At 39.3% G+C, this 25,089-nt stretch overlaps 1 protein-coding gene across 1 annotated transcript in view; it reads right to left on the bottom strand.

Moving 5' to 3' along the window:
* The window catches only part of ITCH (itchy E3 ubiquitin protein ligase), a gene marked incomplete at its 5' end in the record, with an annotated part of 589,083 nt that overhangs the window by 286,531 nt on the left and 277,463 nt on the right, over positions 1-25,089 (bottom strand). The window contains 1 exon segment of the mRNA XM_053713073.1: positions 23,366-23,450. Coding sequence (XP_053569048.1) covers positions 23,366-23,450 — 85 coding nt within the window.

Here is a 25,089-nt window from a genome sequence, read left to right as displayed (position 1 = left end):
CGGGATACCCGGTCTGTCCCATTCCCTCTTAATAATCTCCGAAATTCTCTTAGGAACCGGAAAGACATCAGTGTAAGCAGGTACCTCTAAGTATTTGTCCATCTTACACAATTTCTCTGGTGGTACCACAATAGAGTCACAGTCATCCAGAGTTGCTAAAACCTCCCGAAGTAACAGGCGGAGGTGTTCAAGCTTAAATCTAAAGGACATGACGTACGATTCCGTCTGAGGTAACACTTCCTGAATCAGAAAGTTCCCCCAAAGACAGAAATTCCCTGACCCCCAAATCAGATCCCTGTGAGGGTACATCGGAAGTAGCTAACAAAGCATCAGAGGACTCAGTATTTACATTGACTTCTGTCCTGCTGCATTTGCCCTGTAACACTGGCAACTTAGATAATACCTCTGTAAGGGTAGTTGACATAACTGCAGTCATATCCTGCAGAATAAATGAATTAGACGCGGTTCAAGAGCCCAGCGTCGCTTGAGTGGGCGTTAAAGGTTGTGAACCTTGGGGAGAATTTAGCGGCATACCCAGATTCTCCTCAGACTGAGAATCATCCTTAGACACACTCTCTGTACCTAAAATTTGCTTCTTACATTGTAAGGCCCTTTCAGTACATGAGGGACAAAAAGTAAGAGGGGGTTCCACAATGGCATCTAAACACATAGAACAAGTAGTTTCCTCAAGTTCAGACATGTTAAACAGACTAGCAATAGCAATAATAGTCGTTCTTTACTTAAAATATTGAGCTCTAAATTCAATTATATATCCAAAAACGTTAGCACCAAAAAAGCGTACTGCGCCTTTAAATAATAAAAGAGCAACAATTTTTCTGTTATCTTTAAAACAGCATTTGTGGCAATAAAAATTATTTTAATGAGCCCAAAAAAAATCTAATAGTATTACACCGGCTTGCTTAGGATTATAAAAGCAATATAAGCAATTTAACAATTATGACAAAAAACTTTTATTTATTCAGACCCCTGCTGTGGCGCCTACCTGCCCCCGGAATACACTGCTGCTACTTGAGAAGCTTTGAAGCCCTTCGAATGGCAAAACAAGTTACGCCCCACCGGAGCCCAGGACTTTGCTGTCTATGCAATCCGGATGGAACTGCGCGTCTGAGCGTGTGAAAATAGGCCCCGCCCCTGTGGGCGTAACACTAGCCGTAACAAAAACCCGCATGGGTTGCAAACCCCAAACATGTCGATATCAATAAAACATGAAGCCATGTGCCCCTCTTACATAAATATGTCGTATTGTAAGGCCCTTCCAATATGAAGCCTCACTGCCTGTCAAAAAAACTATACACCCTTAGGTCAGAAAAAATGTATGACGTTTTAGCCAGCAACCGCATCTCCCAGCGTTCAGCCCATACCAAACAATTTATCATAAATGATATTAGAAACATTTAGCAGTTAGTATAAAGGGAAGTCCAGGTACACCATTACTATACATGTAGTGCATACTGATTTACCCTCCCCAGATAGGGAATAATATCAGCCTGTTCTGATGCATCAAGTCTCCCCAGAAACAAATGACTGAACATACCTCAATGCTGCTTGTAGCATGACACGGTTCGCCACACTGAAGATATTTCTTTTACACTACCTTCAACTGCTCTGTGGGAACCAGCATGGATCTTAGATAACAGTCGCTAAGATCATCAACATCAGGGCAGAAACTAAGATGTCTCCACTCCTCTTTGGAAGTTATAGCCTGACGATTTCTCCCTGAGAAAAATAGTATTCACTGGCACCATTTTAAAATAAAAAACTTCTTGATTGAAGAATCTAAAACTAACACCTCACTTTACCTCTTCCTATCACTAACACAGGCAAAGAGAATGACTGGGGGGAGGGGAAGGGAGGAGCTATATATACAGCTCTGCTGTGGTGCTCTTTGACACTTCCTGCTAGCAGGAAGTTTAATCCCACAAGTAAGGATGAAATCCATGGACTCGTCATATCTTGTAAAAGAAAGAAGCAAATACATCAGAATGGTAAAATTAGTAAATATATGCAAATAAAACCAAGTTATTGCTTTGCAAAACTAAACAACCGAAGCTTCATTCTTAAAAGCCCAAGAAGTGGCCACTGAACTAGTAGAATGATCTGTAATTCTCTGAAGCGAAGACTGTCCCGCCTCCAAATAAGCTTTAAGAAACAAAAGCTTAAACATGAACAATACTTTCCAAGAAAGTAGTCTAATATTTAAAGTATGCATAGGCTCAAACGGAAGAGCCTGCAAATCCTTAAAAAAACAATTTAAGACTCCAAGGGGGAGAAATTGATTAAATAACAGTTGATATGAACAAAAGTCTGAACAAAACAATAAACATCAGGAAGAATAGTAATCTTTTCTTATCAAAAGAAACAGAAAAAACAAAGATGTGCCAAAAAAAAAATACTTACAAACAAATCTTAAACCAAACCATTCTGAAGAAACTGAAAAATTCTAGGAATTCTAAGAGAATGCCAAGAGAATTTATGAAAAGAACACCATCAAATATAGATTTACCAAACCATATAATAAATGTTCTTTAAAACAGACATATAAGCCTGCAACATAGTGAAAAAAATGAGTCAGAGAAACCTCTCACTAAACAATTTCCATACCTTCAAATTATTAATTTGAAATCCAGATGGAAAAATAGCCTCTAAAACAAGAGGGCTAGCCAAAGAAAAAGCGTCCAAGGGTGGCAACTGGACATCCAAACAAGATCCACATACCAAACCCGAGAGGCCATGCTGATGTTATCAGAAACATATGAGACTATTCCAATATGATCTTGAAGAACATCTTTGGAAGAAAAAACCCAGAGGCTTAAGGATGTAGCCAGGTTGTAAAAACCAAGACACTGCTAATGTATCCACCATTTCCACCCGAGGATCCCTAGACCTGAAAAGGTACCTGGGAAATTGAGAGAACACATCTGTATAGAGATACCCCTCTCCCAGATGTAAAGATTGGTGGTTAAGATAATCCATCTCCCAAATGTCTAAACCTGAGATATAAATTGTAAAGATTAGACAGGAGATAAAAACCACCTAAAAACATTTTTAAGATACTTCTTAATTGCTAAGGAACTGAGAGTCCCTATTAAATGATTGACATATACCACAATTGTGATATTGTCTGTCTGAAAGAAAAAATCTCTCCTAAAAGAAGCCAAGCCTGAAAGAGCTTTGAAAATAGCACAGGGTTCAAAACAACAATTGGAAACCTCGCCACTTGAAGTTTCCAAACCCCTTGTGCTGTCAAAGACCCTCAGATAGCTCCCTAACCTGCAAGACTTGCATCCATTAAGAATAATATAGATTTTGGACTGATCCAAAAACAATTTAGTCTGCCCCCCACCAGAAAGACTGGATAGAGAACTGCACCTTCATGTAGTCTAATAACTAGTAAATATATAGCGTTTTTCTCCAAAAGGATACAAAAAACACTTTTTCAGTGCTTACATTCGGAATTAACCAAATTAGCAGCTGAAAAAAACAGTCATAATTACCCAAATAAATGGTGTACAATAAATTGACCTTAAAAAGCCAGAGGGCTTTAATAACCCTGCCGGAATATGAATCTGAGACCCTTGGATCTAGAACAACATTTGTAGTCAGGGCATTTACCAACTGATCTACATCACTGGACTTAAAGTAGGGCAGAAATTTTTTTCTAGATCACCAACAATAGTGGAGAAAATAGAAATCAAACAAATTATTATCCTATCAAGAAAGAGATGATAAAATATTTTCAAAATCATAATAATAGATATAGTAAACATAATTAAATGAATACATCTTTAGTAAATAAAAGTTATATACTTGAGAATCTGAAACTACTTATACTAACTGTTCAACAAAGGTTGAGAAAACAGCAATGTCAGCCACAGACAAAGCTGAACTAAAATAAACAGTACATGAATACTCTATACCAAGGTTATATTCAAAAATCTGTCCTGGGAGGCCAAAAAGTGAGCAGTACACCCTCTGCCTCCAAGATCCGTAATGCATTCTAAAGTCAGTAGTTATGAGTTTTACACTATAACGCCATAGCATAAAACTCATAACTAAAGTGCTAAAAAGTACACTAAAACCCATAAACTACCTATTAACCCCTAAACCGAGGCCCTCCCGCATCGCAAACACTAAAATTAAATTATTAACCCCTAATCTGTCGCTCCGGACATCGCTGCCACTATAATAAACATATTAACCCCTAAACCGCCGCACTCCCGACTCACAAACACTATTTAAATATTATTAACCCCTAATTTGCCGCCCCTAACATCGCCGCCACTATATTAAATGTATTAACCCCTAAACCTAAGTCTAACCCTAACACCTCCTAACTTAAATATAATTAAAATAAATCTAAATAAAATTACTATCATTAACTAAATTATTCCTATTTAAAACTAAATACTTACCTATAAAATAAACCCTAAGATAGCAACAATATAACTAATAGTTATATTGTATCTATCTTAGGGTTTATTTTTATTTTACAGGCAAGTTTGTATTTATTTTAACAAGGTAGAATAGTTATTAAATAGTTATTAACTATTTAATAACTACCTAGCTAAAATAAATACAAATTTACCTGTAAAATAAAACCTAACCTGAGTTACAATAACACCTAACACTACACTATAATTAAATAAATTCCCGAAATGAAATACAATTAAATAAATGAAATTGGCTAAATCACAAAACAAAACACAAATTACAGATCTTTAAACTAATTACACCTAATCTAATAGCCCTATCAAAATAAAAAAGCCCCCCCAAATAACCCCCCCCCTAGCCTAAACTAAATTACCAATAGCCCTTAAAAGGGCCATTTGCAGGGCACTGCCCCAAAGAAATCAGCTCTTTTTCCTGTAAAAAAAAATACAAACACCCCCCCAAAAGTAAAACCCACCACCCACACAACCAACCCCAGAAAATAAAATACTAACTAAAAAAACCTAAGCTCCCCATTGCCCTGAAAAGGGCATTTGTATGGGCATTGCCCTTAAAAGGGCATTTAGCTCTATTGCGGCCCAAAGTCCCCAATATAAAAAATAAACCCACCCAATACACCCTTAAAAAAATCCTAACACTAACCCCCGAAGATTCCCTTACCGGGGGAAGTCTTCATCCAAGTGGCAAGATGTCCTCAACAAAGCTGGCAGAAGTGGCGCAAAACTATCACCAAGAAATGACAATTCGCGTCATAGCAAACGCGATTTCGCACCATAACAACTAGCGTCAACAAAGATAATGGAAATAACAAAACTTGCGACATCAACGGAGCAACTTCGCGCCAAAATATTTTGCGCCAACAATGACGCAATAAAAAACAGCATTTTGCGCCCTCGCGAGCCTAGATTTGCCCGCGAAAAAATGAGTCAAATTGAAAAAGACTGAACCCCAGGTAAGAAAAAGTTTAAATAAACTTACCAAACATGATTCCTATACTGAAACTGTTTAGACTGCAAAAGAGAACTATATATTAAAACTTTATATTAAAACATAAAGCCCCAAACCATAGCTGAGAGTGTCTTAAATAATAAAACGTACTTACCGAAAGACATTCATCCACATATAGCACATAGCCAAACCAGTACTGACAGTATATCGTAGATCTGAAAAGGGAGGTAGGAGATGAATCTCTACGACCGATAACAGAGAACCTTTGAAAAGATTTCCCGCGAGGGAAACCATAAAAATCAATAGTCGATACTCCCTTCACATCCCTCTGACAAACGCTGTACTCTGATAGGAATTGGGCTTCAAAATGCTGAGAAGCGCATATCACAGAAGAAAATCAAGCACAAACTTACTTCACCGCCTCCATAGGGAGGCAAAGTTTGTAAAACTGAATTGTGAGTGCGGTGAGGGGTGTACTTATAGGCATTTGAGGTTTGGGAAATTTTGCCCCTCCTGGAAGGATTTTATATCCCATACGTCACTAGCTCATGGACTCTTGCCAATTACATGAAAAAACCTCTGGGGCTTTAGGAGTAGGCTTGAAAATCAGATCCAATTGCTTAGTCAGCAATCTAGAATCAGTATCTTGAACTCCTAACGTAAATTAAACCTAAAAGATGATGAATCCTGTTCAGTTAGAACAAAAGAACAGTCACTGGCACTACGAAGATCAATTAGGTAGGTAAAGGAAATCAAATAATAGAACCGGTGTTACCCCTAAATAAACAATATCAATACAATAAAAAGAAGAGAAACTGTTAGCACTCTATCCTACCAACATAAGTTAAAACATAAAATACAATTTTATTGTTGATATTAAAAACAGAGTTTACTCTGTACACCACAAACTACCCCGTTACCCCTGTAAAGAGCCGTATGTCACTCCCCTGTTTCCTGGCCGATAACAGGAAGCGTCGGCTTCAGGTGAAAGGAGTGAAAGTGACGGTGCAAATATACACCAAAAGTAAAGAACAAACGCGTTTCAGCCGTATAACGGCCTCTCTCAATGTTAACTGCTGTATATCTAAAGTAAAATGAACAAGCTGAAGCTCCACGGTCAGCTGACTTATAACCGGTTACAGAAAGTTGCATAGCCAATCAGCAACAGGCATCCTCACACACCTCCCACATGTCGTCACAATAGAGGGGTGTGTAACAGAAGCTCAATGCTATTAGGTGATCTAGCTAAGTAGAAAAGAACAAGTCTTATCATAGCGCAATCAAATCAAATAAGAGGACACATAATACTGATCATAGAGGACTGAGCTGATAAGAAATCTCAAGTACATAACAGATAACGAACGGCAAGTTTAAACTAAATGCCTTCCTATGGACAATAACATAATTTATGTAAGAACTTACCTGATAAATTCATTTCTTTCATATTGGCAAGAGTGCATGAGCTAGTGACGTATGGGATAAACAATCCTACCAGGAGGGGCAAAAATTCCCAAACTGCAAAATGCCTATAAATACACCCCTCGCCACACCCACAATTCAGTTTAACGAATAGACAAGTAGTGGGGTGATAAAGAAAGGAGTAAAAAGCATCAACAAAGGAATGTGGAAATAATTGTGCTTTATACAAAAAAAATCATAACCACCATAGAAAGGGTGGGCCTCATGGACTCTTGCCAATATGAAAAAAATAATTTATCAGGTAAGTTCTTACATAAATTATGTTTTCTTTCATGTAATTGGCAAGAGTCCATGAGCTAGTGACGTATGGGATAGCAATACCCAAGATGTGGAACTCCACGCTAGAGTCACTAGAGCGGGAGGGATAAAATAAAAATAGCCATTTCTCGCTGTAGAAAATGAATCCACAACCCAAAATATAAGTTTATTCTCATAAATGAAAGGGAAAACTTAAAATATAAGAAGAAGAATCAAACTGAAACAGCTGCCTGAAGAACTTTTCTACCAAAATTTGCTTCCGAAGAAGCAAATACATCAAAACGGTAGAATTTAGTAAATGTATGCAAAGAAGACCAAGTTGCTGCTTTGCAAATCTGATCAACTGAAGCTTCATTCTTAAAAGCCCACGAAGTGGAGACTGATCTAGTAGAATGAGCTGTAATTCTCTGAAGCGGGGCTTGACCCAACTCCAAATAAGCTTGATGAATCAAAAGCTTTAACCACGATGCCAAGGAAACGGCAGAAGCCTTCTGACCTTTCCTTGGACCAGAAAAGATAACAAATAGACTAGAAGTCTTCCTGAAATCTTTAGTAGCTTCAACATAATATTTCAGAGCTCTAACCACATCCAAAGAATGTAAAGATCTCTTTAAAGAATTCTTAGGATTAGGACACAAGGAAGGGACAACAATTTCTCTATTAATGTTGTTAGAATTCAGAACAATAGGTAAGAATTTAAATGATGTCCGCAAAACTTCCTTATCCTGATCAAAAATCATAAAAGGAGATTTACAAGAGAGAGCAGATAATTCAGAAACTCTTCTAGCAGAAGAGATGGCCAAAAGAAACAACACTTTCCAAGAAAGTAGTTTAATGTCCAAAGAATGCATAGGCTCAAATGGAAGAGCCTGTAAAGCCTTCAAAACCAAATTAAGACTCCAAGGAGGAGAGATTGATATAATGAAAGGCTTGATATGAACCAAAGCCTGAACAAAAAAATTAATATCAGGAAGCTTAGCAATCTTTCTGTGAAATAAAACAGAAAGAGCAGAGATTTGTCCCTTCAATTAACTTGCAGACAAAGCCTTATCCAAACCATCCTGAAGAAACTGTAAAATTCTAGGAATTCATAAAGAATGCCAAGAGAATTTATGAGAGGAACACCATGAAATGTAAGTCTTCCAAACTTGATAATAAATCTTTCTAGAAACAGATTTACAAGCCTGCAACATAGTATTAATCACAGAAATCTCTATGACTAAGCACTAAGCATTCAATTTCCATACTTTCAAATTTAATGATTTGAGATCCTGATGGAAAAACAGACCTTAAGACAGAAGGTCCGGCCTTAATGGAAGTGGCCAAGATTGGCAACTGGACATCAAAACAAGATCTGCATACCAAAACGTGTGCGGCCATGCTGGAGTCACCAGCAGCACAAACGAATGCTCCATGATTATTTTGGAGATCACTCTTGGAAGAAGAACTAAACGCGGGAAAATATAAGAAGGCTGATAACACCAAGGAAGTGTCAACGCATCCACTGCTTCTGCCTGAGGATCCCTGGACCTGGACAGATACCTGGGAAGTTTCTTGTTTGGATGAGAAGCCATCAGATCTATTTCTGGAAGACCCCACATCTGAACAACCTGAGAAAACACATCTGGATGGAGGGACCACTCTCCCGGATGTAAAGTCTGATGGCTGAGATAATCCGCTTCCCAAATGTCTATACCTGGGATATGATCTGCAGAAATTAGACAGGAGCTGGATTCTGCCCAAGCAAGTATCCGGGATACTTCTTTCATAGCTTGGGGACTGTGAGTCCAACCCTGATGATTGACATATGCCACAGTTGTGATATTGTGTGTCTGAAAACAAACGAACGGTTCTCTCTTCAGAGGAAAAATCTGAAAAGCCCTGAAAATTGCACGGAGTTCCAAAATATTGATTGGTAATCTCGTCTCTTGAGATTTCCAAACCCCTTGTGCTGTCAGAGATCCTCAAACAGCTCCCCAACCTGAAAGACTCGCATCTGTTGTGATCACAGTCTAGGTTGGACGAACAAAAGAGGCCCCTAGAACTATACGATGGAGATCTAACCACCAAGTCAGAGATAGTCGAACATTGGGATTTAAGGATATTAATTGTGATATCCTTGTATAATCCCTGCATCATTGGTTCAGCATACAAAGCTGGAGAGGTCTCATATGAAAACGAGCAAAGGGGATAGCTACTGAAGGGAATGACTGAGACTGAAGGTTCCGACAGGCTGCAACCAATTTTAAGCGTCTCTTGTCTGTTAGAGACAGAGTTATGGACACTGAATCTATCTGGAAACCTAAAAAGGTTACCCTTGTCTGAGGAATCAAAGAACTTTTTGGTAAATTGATCCTCCAACCATGTTTTCGAAGAAACAACACTAGTTGATTCATGTGAGATTCTGCAGAACAAAGATTGAGCTAGTACCAAGATATCGTCCAAATAAGGAAACACTGCAATACCCCGCCTCTCTGATTACAGAGAGTAGGACACCGAGAACCTTTGAAAAGATTCTTGGAGCTGTCGCTAGGCCAAAAGGAAGAGCGACAAATTGGTAATGCTTGTCTAGAAAAGAGAATCTCAGAAACTGCTAATGATCTGGATGAATCGGAATATGAAGCTATGCATCATGTAAGCCTATTGTAGACATATAATGCCCTTGCAGAACAAAAGGCAGAATAGTCCTTATAGTCACCATTTTGAAAGTTGGTACTCTTACATAACGATTCAAAATTTTTAGATCCAGAATTGGTCTGAATGAATTTTCTTTCTTTGGGACAATGAATAGATTTGAATAAAACCCCAGACCCTGTTCCTGAAACGGAACTGGCATGATTACCCCTGAAAACTCCAGGTCTGAAACACTCTTCAGGAAAGCCTGAGCCTTTACTGGATTTGCTGGGATTCGTGAGAGAAAATATCTTTTCACATGAGGTCTTACTCTGAATCCTATTCTGTACCCCTGAGAGCCAATACTCAAAATCCACTGATTTTGGACAGAATTTGACCAAACATCCTTGAAAAATCTTAATCTGCCCCCTACCAGCTGAGCTGGAATGAGGGACGCACCTTCATGCGGACTTGGGGGCTGGCTTTGGTTTCTTAAATGGCTTGGATTTATTCCAATTTGAAGAAGGTTTCCAATTGGAAACAGATTCCTTGGGGGAAGGATTAGGTTTCTGTTCCTTATTTTGTCGAAAGGAACGAAAACGGTTAGAAGCTTTAGATTTACCCTTAGGTCTTTTATCCTGAGGCAAAAAAACTCCCTTCCCCCCAGTGACAGTTGAAATAATTGAATCCAACTGAGAACCAAATAACTTATTACCTTGGAAAAAAAGAGATAGCAATCTGGACTTAGAAGTCATGTCAGCATTCCAAGATTTAAGCCACAAAGCTCTTATAGCTAAAATAGCTAAAGACATAGATTTAACATCAATTTTGAAAGCTGCTGGTAGATTATGATGTACCTTAAAGGGACAGTCTAGTCCAAAATAAAAACTTTCCTGATTCAGAAAGTATGTAATTTTAAACAATTTTCCAATTTACTTTTATCACCAATTTTGCTTCGTTCTCTTGGTATTCTTAGTTGAAAACTAAACCTAGGAGGTTCATATGTTAATTTCTTAGAACTGGAAGGCCACCTCTTTTCTGAATGCATTTTGACAGTTTTTCAATACTAGAGGGTGTTAGTTCATGTGTGTCATATAGATAATACTGTGCTCACGCACGTGGAGTTACCTAGGAGTCACTGATTGGCTAAAATGCAGAGGCTTAGATACAAGATAATCACAGAGGTAAAAAACATAATTTATGTAAGAACTTACCTGATAAATTAATTTCTTTCATATTGGCAAGAGTCCATGAGCTAGTGACATATGGGATATACAATCCTACCAGGAGAGGCAAAGTTTCCCAAACCTCAAATTGCCTATAAATACACCCCTCACCACACCCACAATTCAGTATAACGAATAGCCAAGCAGTGGAGTGATAAGAAAGGAGTAGAAAGCATCAACAAAGGAAATTTGGAAATAATTGTGCTTTATACAAAAAATCATAACCACCATAAAAAGGGTGGGCCTCATGGACTCTTGCCAATATGAAAGAAATGAATTTATCAGGTAAGTTCTTACATAAATTATGTTTTCTTTCATGTAATTGGCAAGAGTCCATGAGCTAGTGACATATGGGATATCAATACCCAAGATGTGGATCTCCACTCAAGAGTCACTAGAGAGGGAGGGAATAAAATAAAAACAGCCATATACCGCTGAAAAAATTAGTCCACAACCCAAAAAAATAAGTTTATTTCCATTTGAAAGAAAAAAACTTAAATCAAAAGCAGAAGAATCAAACTGAAACAGCTGCCTGAAGAACTTTTCTACCAAAAACTGCTTCCGAAGAAGCAAATACATCAAAACAGTAGAATTTAGTAAATATATGCAAAGAGGACCAAGTTGCTGCTTTGCAAGTCTGATCAACTGAAGCTTCATTCTTAAAAGCCCACGAAGTGGAGACTGATCTAGTAGAATGAGCTGTAATTCTCTGAGGCGGGGCTTGACCCGACTCCAAATAAGCTTGATGAATCAAAAGCTTTAACCAAGAAGCCAAGGAAATAGCAGAGGCCTTCTGACCTTTCCTAGGACCAGAAAATATAACAAATAGACTAGAAGTCTTCCTGAAATCTTTAGTAGCTTCAACATAATATTTCAAAGCTCTCACCACATCCAAAGAATGTAAGGATCTTTCCAAAGGATTCTTTGGATTAGGACACAAGGAAGGGACAACAATTTCTCTACTATTGTTGTTAGAATTCACAACCTTAGGTAAAAATTCAAAAGAAGTCCGCAAAACCTCCTTATCCTGATGAAAAATCAGAAAAGGAGTTTCACAAGAAAGAGCAGATAGCTCAGAAACTCTTCTAGCAGAAGAGATGGACAAAAGAAACAACACTTTCCAAGAAAGTAGTTTAATGCCCAAAGAATGCATAGGCTCAAATGGAGGAGCCTGTAAAGCCTTCAGAACCAAATTAAGACTCCAAGGAGGAGAAATTGATTTAATGACAGGCTTAATACGAACTAAAGCCTGTACAAAACAGTGTATATCAGGAAGTATAGCAATCTTTCTGTGAAATAAAACAGAAAGAGCGGAGATTTGTCCTTTCAAGGAACTTGCAGACAAAACCTTATCCAAACCATCCTGAAGAAACTGTAAAATTCTAGGAATTCTAAAAGAATGCCAAGAAAATTTATGAGAAGAACACCATGAAATGTAAGTCTTCCAAACTCTATAATAAATCTTTCTAGAGACAGATTTACGAGCTTGTAACATAGTATTAATCACTGAGTCAGAGAAACCTCTATGACTTAGAACTAAGCGTTCAATTTCCATACCTTCAAAATTAAGGATTTGAGATCCTGATGGAAAAACGGACCTTGAGATAGTAGGTCTGGCAGTAACGGAAGTGGCCAAGGCTGGCAACTGGACATCCGAACCAGATCCGCATACCAAAACCTGTGTGGCCATGCTGGTGCCACCAGCAACACAAATGATTGTTCCATGATGATTTTGGAAATCACTCTTGGAAGGAGAATTAGAGGCGGGAAGATGTAAGCAGGATGATAACACCAAGGAAGTGTCAGCGCATCCACTGCTTCTGCCTGAATATCCCTGGATCTGGACAGGTATCTGGGACGTTTCTTGTTTAGATAAGAGGCCATGAGATCTATCTCTGGAAGACCCCACATCTGAACAATCTGAGAAAACACATCTGGATGGAGAGACCACTCCCCTGGATGTAAAGTCTGGCGGCTGAGATAATCCGCTTCCCAATTGTCTACACCTGGGATATGCACCGCAGAGATTAGACAGGAGCTGGATTCCACCCAAACAAGTATTCGAGATACTTCTTTCATAGCTTGGGGACTGTGAGTCCCACCCTGATGATTGACATATGCCACTGTTGTGATATTGTCTGTTTGAAAACAAATGAACGGTTCTCTCTTTAACAGAGGCCAAAACTGAAGAGCTCTGAGAATTGCACGGAGTTCTAAAATATTTATTGGTAATCTCGCCTCTTGAGATTTCCAAACCCCTTCTGCTGTCAGAGATCCCCAACCTGAGAGACTCGCATCTGTTGTGATCACAGTCCAGGTTGGCTGAACAAAAGAAGCCCCTTGAACTAAACGATGGTGATCTATCCACCATGTCAGAGAGTGTCGTACATTGGGATTTTAAGGATATTAATTGTGATATCTTTGTATAATCCCTGCGCCATTGATTCAGCATACAAAGCTGAAGCGGTCTCATGTGAAAACGAGCAAAGGGGATCGCGTCCGATGCTGCAGTCATGAGACTTAAAACTTCCATGCACATAGCCATTGAAGGGAATGACTGAGACTGAAGGTGCCGGCAGGCTGCAACCAATTTTAAACGTCTCTTGTCTGTTAGAGACAGAGTCATGGATACTGAATCTATCTGGAAGCCTAAAAAGGTGACCCTTGTCTGAGGAATCAAGAAACTCTTGGTAAATTGATCCTCCAACCATGTTTCCGAAGAAACAACACTAGTTGATTCGTGTGAGATTCTGCAGAACGTAAAGACTGAGCTAGTACCAAGATATCGTCCTAATAAGGAAACACTGCAATACCCTGTTCTCTGATTACAGAGAGTAGGGCACCCAGAACCTTTGAAAAGATTATTGGAGCTGTTGCTAGGCCAAATGGAAGAGCAACAAATTGGTAATGCTTGTCTAGAAAAAAGAATCTCAGAAACTGATAATGTTCTGGATGAATCGTAATATAAAAGTATGCATCCTGCAAGTATATTGTGGACATACAATGTCCTTGCTGAACAAAAGGCAGAATAGTCCTTATAGTCACCATCTTGAAAGTTGGTACTCTTACATAACGATTCAAAGTTTTCAGATCCAGAACTGGTCTGAATACATTTTCCTTCTTTGGGACAATGAATAGATTTGAATAAAACCCCAAACCTTGTTCCAGAAGAGGAACTGGCATGATTACCCATGAAGACTCCAGGTCTGAAACACACTTCAGGAAAACCTGAGCTTTAACTGGATTTACTTGGATACGTGAGAGAAAAAAAATCTTCTCACAGGAGGTCTTACTCTGAATTTTATTCGATACCCTTGAGAGACAATGCTCTGAATCCATTGAATTTGAACAAATTTTATCCAAATATCCTTGAAAAACCTTAATCTGCCCCCTACCAGGTGAGCTGGAATGAAGGCCGCACCTTCATGCGGACTTAGGGGCTGACTTTGATTTCCTAAAAGGCTTGGATTTATTCCAATTTGAGGAAGGCTTCCAATTGGAGGCAGATTCCTTGGGGGAAGGATTGAGTTTTTGCTCCTTATTCTGACGAAAGGAACGAAAACAGTTAGAAGCCTTAGATTTACCCTTAGGTTTTTTATCCTAAGGCAGAAAAACTCCCTTTCCCCCAGTAACAGTTGAAATAATAAAATCCAACTTGGACCCAAATAAATTATTACCTTGGAAAGAAAGAGATAGTAATCTAGATTTAGATGTCATATCAGCATTCCAGGATTTAAGCCACAAAGCTCTTCTAGCTAAAATAGCTAAAGACATGGATCTAACATCAATTTTGATAATATCAAAAATAGCATCACAAATAAAATAATTAGCATATTGCAGTAAGCGAATAATGCTAGATAAGTCAGAATCCAATTCCTGTTGCGCTAAATTCTCCAACCAGAAAGTTGATGCAGCCGCAACATCAGCCAAAGAAATTGCAGGTCTAAGAAGATGACCTGAATATAAATAGGCCTTCCTTAGATAAGATTCAAGCTTCCTATCTAAAGGATCCTTAAAGGAAGTACTATCCTCCATAGGAATAGTGGTACGTTTAGCAAGAATAGAAATAGCCCCATCAACTTTGGGGATCTTTTCCCAAAACTCTATAGATTTATTTTTTTTCAGAAATTGCTTTTATTATCATATGTAACATATAACATATTGTGCTTGCATATTTTGCACATCATAACAGAAAGATAAATTATACAATGCAAAAAAACCCCTAAAACTAAAAATAATAAATGTAAACAGTAAAGTCTGTGGTCCATTCTTGTTTTCCTGAAAACTTTGTATGAATTATTATCAGATATAAAAGGACAACAAATAGAAAAACTCTATAGATTTTGCTGGTAAAGGATACAATTTTTTAAACATTGAAGAAGGAATAAAAGAAGTACCTGGCTTATTCCATTCCTTAGAAATATTATCAGAAATAGGAAAAAAAACCCTGGAGAAACCACAGGAGGTTTAAAAACAGAATTTATGTTTACCTGATAAATTACTTTCTCCAACGGTGTGTCCGGTCCACGGCGTCATCCTTACTTGTGGGATATTCTCTTCCCCAACAGGAAATGGCAAAGAGCCCAGCAAAGCTGGTCACATGATCCCTCCTAGGCTCCGCCTACCCCAGTCATTCGACCGACGTAAAGGAGGAATATTTGCATAGGAGAAACCATATGATACCGTGGTGACTGTAGTTAAAGAAAATAAATTATCAGACCTGATTAAAAAACCAGGGCGGGCCGTGGACCGGACACACCGTTGGAGAAAGTAATTTATCAGGTAAACATAAATTCTGTTTTCTCCAACATAGGTGTGTCCGGTCCACGGCGTCATCCTTACTTGTGGGAACCAATACCAAAGCTTTAGGACACGGATGAAGGGAGGGAGCAAATCAGGTCACCTAAATGGAAGGCACCACGGCTTGCAAAACCTTTCTCCCAAAAATAGCCTCAGAAGAAGCAAAAGTATCAAACTTGTAAAATTTGGTAAAAGTGTGCAGTGAAGACCAAGTCGCTGCCCTACATATCTGATCAACAGAAGCCTCGTTCTTGAAGGCCCATGTGGAAGCCACAGCCCTAGTGGAATGAGCTGTGATTCTTTCAGGAGGCTGCCGTCCGGCAGTCTCATAAGCCAATCTGATGATGCTTTTAATCCAAAAAGAGAGAGAGGTAGAAGTTGCTTTTTGACCTCTCCTTTTACCAGAATAAACAACAAACAAGGAAGATGTTTGTCTAAAATCCTTTGTAGCATCTAAATAGAATTTTAGAGCGCGAACAACATCCAAATTGTGCAACAAACGTTCCTTCTTTGAAACTGGATTCGGACACAAAGAAGGCACGACTATCTCCTGGTTAATGTTTTTGTTAGAAACAACTTTCGGAAGAAAACCAGGTTTAGTACGTAAAACCACCTTATCTGCATGGAACACCAGATAAGGAGGAGAACACTGCAGAGCAGATAATTCTGAAACTCTTCTAGCAGAAGAAATTGCAACCAAAAACAAAACTTTCCAAGATAATAACTTAATATCAACGGAATGTAAGGGTTCAAACGGAACCCCCTGAAGAACTGAAAGAACTAAGTTGAGACTCCAAGCAGGAGTCAAAGGTTTGTAAACAGGCTTGATTCTAACCAGAGCCTGAACAAAGGCTTGAACATCTGGCACAGCTGCCAGCTTTTTGTGAAGTAACACAGACAAGGCAGAAATCTGTCCCTTCAAGGAACTTGCAGATAATCCTTTCTCCAATCCTTCTTGAAGAAAGGATAGAATCTTAGGAATTTTTACCTTGTCCCAAGGGAATCCTTTAGATTCACACCAACAGATATATTTTTTCCATATTTTGTGGTAAATTTTTCTAGTTACAGGCTTTCTGGCCTGAACAAGAGTATCAATAACAGAATCTGAGAACCCTCGTTTTGATAAGATCAAGCGTTCAATCTCCAAGCAGTCAGTTGGAGTGAGACCAGATTCGGATGTTCGAACGGACCTTGAACAAGAAGGTCTCGTCTCAAAGGTAGCTTCCATGGTGGAGCCGATGACATATTCACCAGATCTGCATACCAAGTCCTGCGTGGCCACGCAGGAGCTATCAAGATCACCGATGCCCTCTCCTGATTGATCCTGGCTACCAGCCTGGGGATGAGAGGAAACGGCGGGAATACATAAGCTAGTTTGAAGGTCCAAGGTGCTACTAGTGCATCTACTAGAGTCGCCTTGGGATCCCTGGATCTGGACCCGTAGCAAGGAACCTTGAAGTTCTGACGAGAGGCCATCAGATCCATGTCTGGAATGCCCCACAGTTGAGTAATTTGGGCAAAGATTTCCGGATGGAGTTCCCACTCCCCCGGATGTAATGTCTGACGACTCAGAAAATCCGCTTCCCAATTTTCCACTCCTGGGATGTGGATTGCAGACAAGTGGCAGGAGTGAGTCTCCGCCCATTGAATGATTTTGGTCACTTCTTCCATCGCCAGAGAACTCCTTGTTCCCCCCTGATGGTTGATGTACGCAACAGTCGTCATGTTGTCTGATTGAAACCGTATGAACTTGGCCTTTGCTAGCTGAGGCCAAGCCTTGAGAGCATTGAGTATCGCTCTCAGTTCCAGAATATTTATCGGTAGAAGAGATTCTTCCCGAGACCAAAGACCCTGAGCTTTCAGGGGTCCCCAGACCGCGCCCCAGCCCATCAGACTGGCGTCGGTCGTGACAATGACCCACTCCGGTCTGCGGAAGTTCATCCCTTGTGACAGGTTGTCCAGGGACAGCCACCAACGGAGTGAATCTCTGGTCCTCTGATTTACTTGTATCGTCGGAGACAAGTCTGTATAGTCCCCATTCCACTGACTGAGCATGCACAGTTGTAATGGTCTTAGATGAATGCGCGCAAAAGGAACTATGTCCATTGCCGCTACCATCAAACCTATGACTTCCATGCACTGCGCTATGGAAGGAAGAGGAACGGAATGAAGTATTTGACAAGAGTTTAGAAGTTTTGTTTTTCTGGCCTCTGTCAGAAAAATCCTCATTTCTAAGGAGTCTATTATTGTTCCCAAGAAGGGAACCCTTGTTGACGGAGATAGAGAACTCTTTTCTACGTTCACTTTCCATCCGTGAGATCTGAGAAAGGCCAGGACTATGTCCGTGTGAGCCTTTGCTTGAGGAAGGGACGACGCTTGAATCAGAATGTCGTCCAAGTAAGGTACTACTGCAATGCCCCTTGGTCTTAGCACCGCTAGAAGGGACCCTAGTACCTTTGTGAAAATCCTTGGAGCAGTGGCTAATCCGAAAGGAAGTGCCACGAACTGGTAATGCTTGTCCAGGAATGCGAACCTTAGGAACCGATGATGTTCCTTGTGGATAGGAATATGTAGATACGCATCCTTTAAATCCACCGTGGTCATGAATTGACCTTCCTGGATGGAAGGAAGAATTGTTCGAATGGTTTCCATTTTGAACGATGGAACCTTGAGAAACTTGTTTAGGATCTTGAGATCTAAGATTGGTCTGAACGTTCCCTCTTTTTTGGGAACTACGAACAGATTGGAGTAGAACCCCATCCCTTGTTCTCCTAATGGAACAGGATGAATCACTCCCATTTTTAACAGGTCTTCTACACAATGTAAGAATGCCTGTTTTCTTATGTGGTCTGAAGACAATTGAGACCTGTGGAACCTCCCCCTTGGGGGAAGCCCCTTGAATTCCAGAAGATAACCTTGGGAGACTATTTCTAGTGCCCAAGGATCCAGAACATCTCTTGCCCAAGCCTGAGCGAAGAGAGAGAGTCTGCCCCCCACCAGATCCGGTCCCGGATCGGGGGCCAACATTTCATGCTGTCTTGGTAGCAGTGGCAGGTTTCTTGGCCTGCTTTCCCTTGTTCCAGCCTTGCATTGGTCTCCAGGCTGGCTTGGCTTGAGAAGTATTACCCTCTTGCTTAGAGGACGTAGCACTTGGGGCTGGTCCGTTTCTACGAAAGGGACGAAAATTAGGTTTATTTTTGGCCTTGAAAGACCTATCCTGAGGAAGGGCGTGGCCCTTACCCCCAGTGATATCAGAGATAATCTCTTTCAAGTCAAGGCCAAACAGCGTTTTCCCCTTGAAAGGAATGTTAAGCAATTTGTTCTTGGAAGACACATCCGCTGACCAAGATTTCAACCAAAGCGCTCTGCGCGCCACAATAGCAAACCCAGAATTTTTCGCCGCTAACCTAGCCAATTGCAAAGTGGCGTCTAGGGTGAAAGAATTAGCCAATTTGAGAGCACGGATTCTGTCCATAATCTCCTCATAAGGAGGAGAATCACTAGTGATCGCCTTTTCTAGCTCATCGAACCAGAAACACGCGGCTGTAGTGACAGGGACAATGCATGAAATTGGTTGTAGAAGGTAACCTTGCTGAACAAACATCTTTTTAAGCAAACCTTCTAATTTTTTATCCATAGGATCTTTGAAAGCACAACTATCTTCTATGGGTATAGTGGTGCGTTTGTTTAAAGTAGAAACCGCCCCCTCGACCTTGGGGACTGTCTGCCATAAGTCCTTTCTGGGGTCGACCATAGGAAACAATTTTTTAAATATGGGGGGAGGGACGAAAGGTATACCGGGCCTTTCCCATTCTTTATTTACAATGTCCGCCACCCGCTTGGGTATAGGAAAAGCTTCTGGGGGCCCCGGGACCTCTAGGAACTTGTCCATTTTACATAGTTTCTCTGGGATGATCAAATTCTCACAATCATCCAGAGTGGATAACACCTCCTTAAGCAGAGCGCGGAGATGTTCCAACTTAAATTTAAATGTAATCACATCAGGTTCAGCTTGTTGAGAAATTTTCCCTGAATCTGAAATTTCTCCCTCAGACAAAACCTCCCTGGCCCCCTCAGACTGGTGTAGGGGCACTTCAGAACCAATATCATCAGCGTCCTCATGCTCTTCAGTATTTTCTAAAACAGAGCAGTCGCGCTTTCGCTGATAAGTGGGCATTTTGGCTAAAATGTTTTTGATAGAATTATCCATTACAGCCGTTAATTGTTGCATAGTAAGGAGTATTGGCGCGCTAGATGTACTAGGGGCCTCCTGAGTGGGCAAGACTGGTGTAGACGAAGGAGGGGATGATGCAGTACCATGCTTACTCCCCTCACTTGAGGAATCATCTTGGGCATCATTTTCTCTAAATTTTGTGTCACATAAATCACATCTATTTAAATGAGAAGGAACCTTGGCTTCCCCACATTCAGAACACAGTCTATCTGGCAGTTCAGACATGTTAAACAGGCATAAACTTGATAACAAAGTACAAAAAACGTTTTAAAATAAAACCGTTACTGTCACTTTAAATTTTAAACTGAACACACTTTATTACTGCAATTGCGAAAAAGTATGAAGGAATTGTTCAAAATTCACCAAAATTTCACCACAGTGTCTTAAAGCCTTAAAAGTATTGCACACCAAATTTGGAAGCTTTAACCCTTAAAATAACGGAACCGGAGCCGTTTTTATCTTTAACCCCTTTACAGTCCCTGGTATCTGCTTTGCTGAGACCCAACCAAGCCCAAAGGGGAATACGATACCAAATGACGCCTTCAGAAAGTCTTTTCTATGTATCAGAGCTCCTCACACATGCGACTGCATGTCATGCTTCTCAAAAACAAGTGCGCAATACAGGCGCGAAAATGAGACTCTGCCTATGATTAGGGAAAGCCCCTAGAGAATGAGGTGTCCAAAACAGTGCCTGCCGATATTATTTTACAAAATACCCAGATTAAAATGATTCCTCAAGGCTATGGAGTATAAAATATGTTTATATATGAATCGATTTAGCCCAGAAAATGTCTACAGTCTTAAAAAGCCCTTGTGAAGCCCTTATTTACTGTCTGTAATAAAAATGGCTTACCGGATCCCATAGGGAAAATGACAGCTTCCAGCATTACATCGTCTTGTTAGAATGTGTCATACCTCAAGCAGCAAAATTCTGCTCACTGTTCCCCCAACTGAAGTTAATTCCTCTCAACAGTCCTGTGTGGAACAGCCATCGATTTTAGTAACGGTTGCTAAAATCATTTTCCTCTTACAAACAGAAATCTTCATCTCTTTTCTGTTTCAGAGTAAATAGTACATACCAGCACTATTTTAAAATAACAAACTCTTGATTGAATAATAAAAACTACAGTTAAACACTAAAAAACTCTAAGCCATCTCCGTGGAGATGTTGCCTGTACAACGGCAAAGAGAATGACTGGGGTAGGCGGAGCCTAGGAGGGATCATGTGACCAGCTTTGCTGGGCTCTTTGCCATTTCCTGTTGGGGAAGAGAATATCCCACAAGTAAGGATGACGCCGTGGACCGGACACACCTATGTTGGAGAAAACAGCATTTAAACGTTTATTAGACTGAATGTCAAGAGGACTGGTTACCTCAATATCCAAAGTAATTAACACTTCTTTTAATAAAGAACGCATATACTCAATTTTAAATAAATAAGTAGATTTGTTAGTGTCAATGTCTGAGGAAGGATCTTCTGAATCAGATAGATCCTCATCAGAAGAGGATAAATTATTATGTTGTTGGTCATTTGAAATTTCATCAACTAAATGAGAAGTTTTAAAAGACCTTTTACGTTTATTTGAAGGTGGAAATGCAGACAAAGCCTTCAGAATAGAATCAGAAACCATTCTTTAAAATTTACAGGTATATCATGCACATTAGAAGTTGAAGGAACTGCAACTGGCAATGTACTATTACTAATGGATACACTATCTGCATGTAAAAGTTTATCATGACAACTATTACAAATGACATTCGGCGAGATAATTTCTACAATTTTACAACAAATGCACTTAGCTTTGGTAGAACCGATGTCAGGCAGCAATGTTCCAGTAGAAGCTTCTGAGGCAGGATCAGGTTGAGACATCTTGCAAAATGTAAGATAAAAAACAACATATAAAGCAAAATTATCTATTTCCTTATATGACAGTTTCAGGAATGGGAAAAAATGCAAATAGCATAGCCCTCTGATAGAAAAAAGCAAGAGGCAAACATCAATGGGGTATTGAAAAAATAAAAAAGTTTGACGCACAACGTAACTAAACTTTTTTGGCGCCAAAAGAATAACCGGTAATGACACACTCGTGTCACTAATGACGCAACAGTGTGAAAGGTCTCGGCGTCAAGTATGACGCCGGAAGTGACAAACGTGCATCATAGACGTACTTTTCCGCGACAAAAAATTTTAGCGCCAAGAATGACGCAATAAAGTTTAGCATTTGTCGCACCCGCGGGCCTAATACCACCCGCAATTTGTAAGAAGTAGTCAATTGAAAAAAAGACTAAACCCCAGGTAAGAAATAAATTTCATATTTAAAAGATGTTTATATTCCCCAAATATGAAACTGAGAGTCTGCAGAAGGAAATACATGAACCTGACTCATGGCAAATATAAGTACAATACATATATTTAGAACTTTATATAAATGCATAAAGTGCCAAACCATAGCTGAGGTGTCTTAAGAAATAAAAAACATACTTACCAAAAGACACCCATCCAAATATAGCAGATAGCCAAACCAGTACTAAAACAGTTATTAGTAGAGGTAATGGTAAATTGAGAGTATATCGTCGATTTGAAAAGGGAGGTAGGAGATGAATCTCTACGACCGATAACAGAGAACCTATGAAATAGACCCCCGTTAGGGAAATCATTGTATTCAATAAGTGATACTCCCTTCACGTCCCTCTGAAATTCACTGTACTCTGAGAGGAATCAGGCTTCAACAATGCTGAGAAGCGCATATCAACTTAGAAATCTTAGCACAAACTTACTTCACCACCTCCATAGGAGGCAAAGTTTGTAAAACTGAATTGTGGGTGTGGTGAGGGGTGTATTTATAGGCATTTTGAGGTTTGGGAAACTTTGCCCCTCCTGGTAGGATTGTATATCCCATATGTCACTAGCTCATGGACTCTTGCCAATTACATGAAAGAAAGTGTATTAATATAACTCGGTTGGTTATGAAAAACTAGGGAATGGGTAATAAAGGGATTATCTATCTTTTAAAACAAACATTTTGGTGTAGACTGTCCCTTTAAAGGAATATCTAAAATAAAACATCTGATTTTGTACTAATTAACAACATAGGATAATCTGCTGATGCAGTAATCTGTTTACATAGCATTCGCTGATGCAGTAATCTGTTTACATAGCATTCTATTTTGTTTGGTATAGCACACTTTTTTCTGGATTCCCCAGTACTATCAGCAATCTAGTAGGTATGAACAGCATGTGCATTTATAGAAATTAAACAAAATTGGTTAATAGCCTTTGGGTGAGAATTTACAATACAGATGAAAAAAGTAAATTATGCTAGACGCATCCACTTACCCTTGGCTCCTGGGGTCTTCCCACTGGGTTGTACGTGTTGAGTGATTGACAAAATAAACCCTTCCATTTAAATCAGTTCGCTTTTCTATAGGGAATAAAACATTTAATTCTTTAACTGTTGGGAGTGCCCACATTCATTTTATAAGCAAATTAGAACAATCAGAAAAAAGAAAATATTTGCATAGTTAATAGCGAATTAATATGTGATGTTAACATGTAAATGCAATGCATTATGTGTCCATCACCGTCATCAGTTGCGCGCAGCCAAAAGAATGTCGGCTGTGCGCGCAGCTAAACAAATCTACCTGTGGTGAGATTACATATGCGGCGGCGCCCGCACAAAGTATTAACCAAAACACCAAACCGACCGCACAAAGTATTAACAGAAACACCGAACCGCCCCCACACAAAAAATTAAACCGCCCGCACGAAGTAGTAACAAAAACACCTAACTGCTCGCACAAAGTATTAACAAACCGCCCGCCCGAAGTATTAACAAAAACACCGAACCGCCCGCACAAAAAATTAACAAACCTCCCGCACGAAGTATTAACAAAAAGTATTAACAAAAACACCTAACCGAGTATTAGATTAGGTTTTAAAAAAAAATTTGGATAATTTTGTTTATTTTTTTTCTGTAATTTTAGATTTGTTTAATTTTTTGTAATATTAGATTTTTTTTAATTTAATCTTAGGTGTTTTTATGTAATGTTAGTTTTTTTTTATTTGGTACTTTTTAATTATTTTTTTAAGAAGATAGTCTTATTTTATGTAATTGGGGTTAATTTAGGGGGTATTAGGTTAGGGGGCTTAGTAATTAAATTAATTATTAGCGTTGTGGGGGGTTGGCGGTTTAGGGGTTAATAGTGCAATTAGGTAGTTGGCATTGTGGGGGGTTAATATTGTAATTAAGTTATTTGTGTTGTGGGTGAATGCCAGATTAGGGGTTAATCCCTTTATTAGGTAGATTGCGATGTGGGTGGATGGCGGATTAGGGGTTAATAAATGTATTATGTAGTTTGCAATGTGGGGGTTAGCGGATAAGGGGTTATTACATTTTATTTAGCGCGGGGCCGCTGCACTACAGAAAATGTGGTATACACACACACACAAATATATATATATATATATATATATATATATATACATACAGTGAAAATAAAAAGTCTACACACCCCTGTTAAAATGGCAGGTTTCTGTGATGTAAAAAAATGAGAAAGATAAATCATTTCAGAACTTTTTCCACCTTTAATGTGACCTATAAACTACACAACTCAATTGAAAAACAAACTGAAATCTTTAAGGTGGAGGGAAGTAACTAAAAAAAACCTAAAATAATGTGGTTGCATATAACTAGGAATGTAGCTGTGTTCAGAATTAAGCAATCACATTCAAAACCATGTTAAATAAGAGTCATCACACAATTGCCATAATTTAAAGTGCCTCTGATTAACCCTGAATAAAGTTCAGCTTTTCTAGAAGGTCTTTCCTGACTTTTTCTTAGTCGCGTCCTAGACAAAAGCCATGGTCCGCAGAGAGCTTCCAAAGCATCAGAGGGATCTCATTGTTAAAAGGTATCAGTCAGGAGAAGGGTACAAAAGAATTTCCAAAGCATTAGATATACCATGGAACACAGTGAAGACAGTCATCATCAAGTGGAGAACATATGGCACAACAATGACATTACCAAGAACTGGATGTCCCTCCAAAATTGATGAAAAGAA

Source organism: Bombina bombina, chromosome 1 (genome assembly GCF_027579735.1).
Source record: "Bombina bombina isolate aBomBom1 chromosome 1, aBomBom1.pri, whole genome shotgun sequence".
In the NCBI taxonomy this organism is placed as follows: domain Eukaryota; kingdom Metazoa; phylum Chordata; class Amphibia; order Anura; family Bombinatoridae; genus Bombina; species Bombina bombina.
The sequence above is the reverse complement of the archived record's forward strand: the minus strand, read 5'-3'. Positions and strand labels throughout refer to the sequence as shown.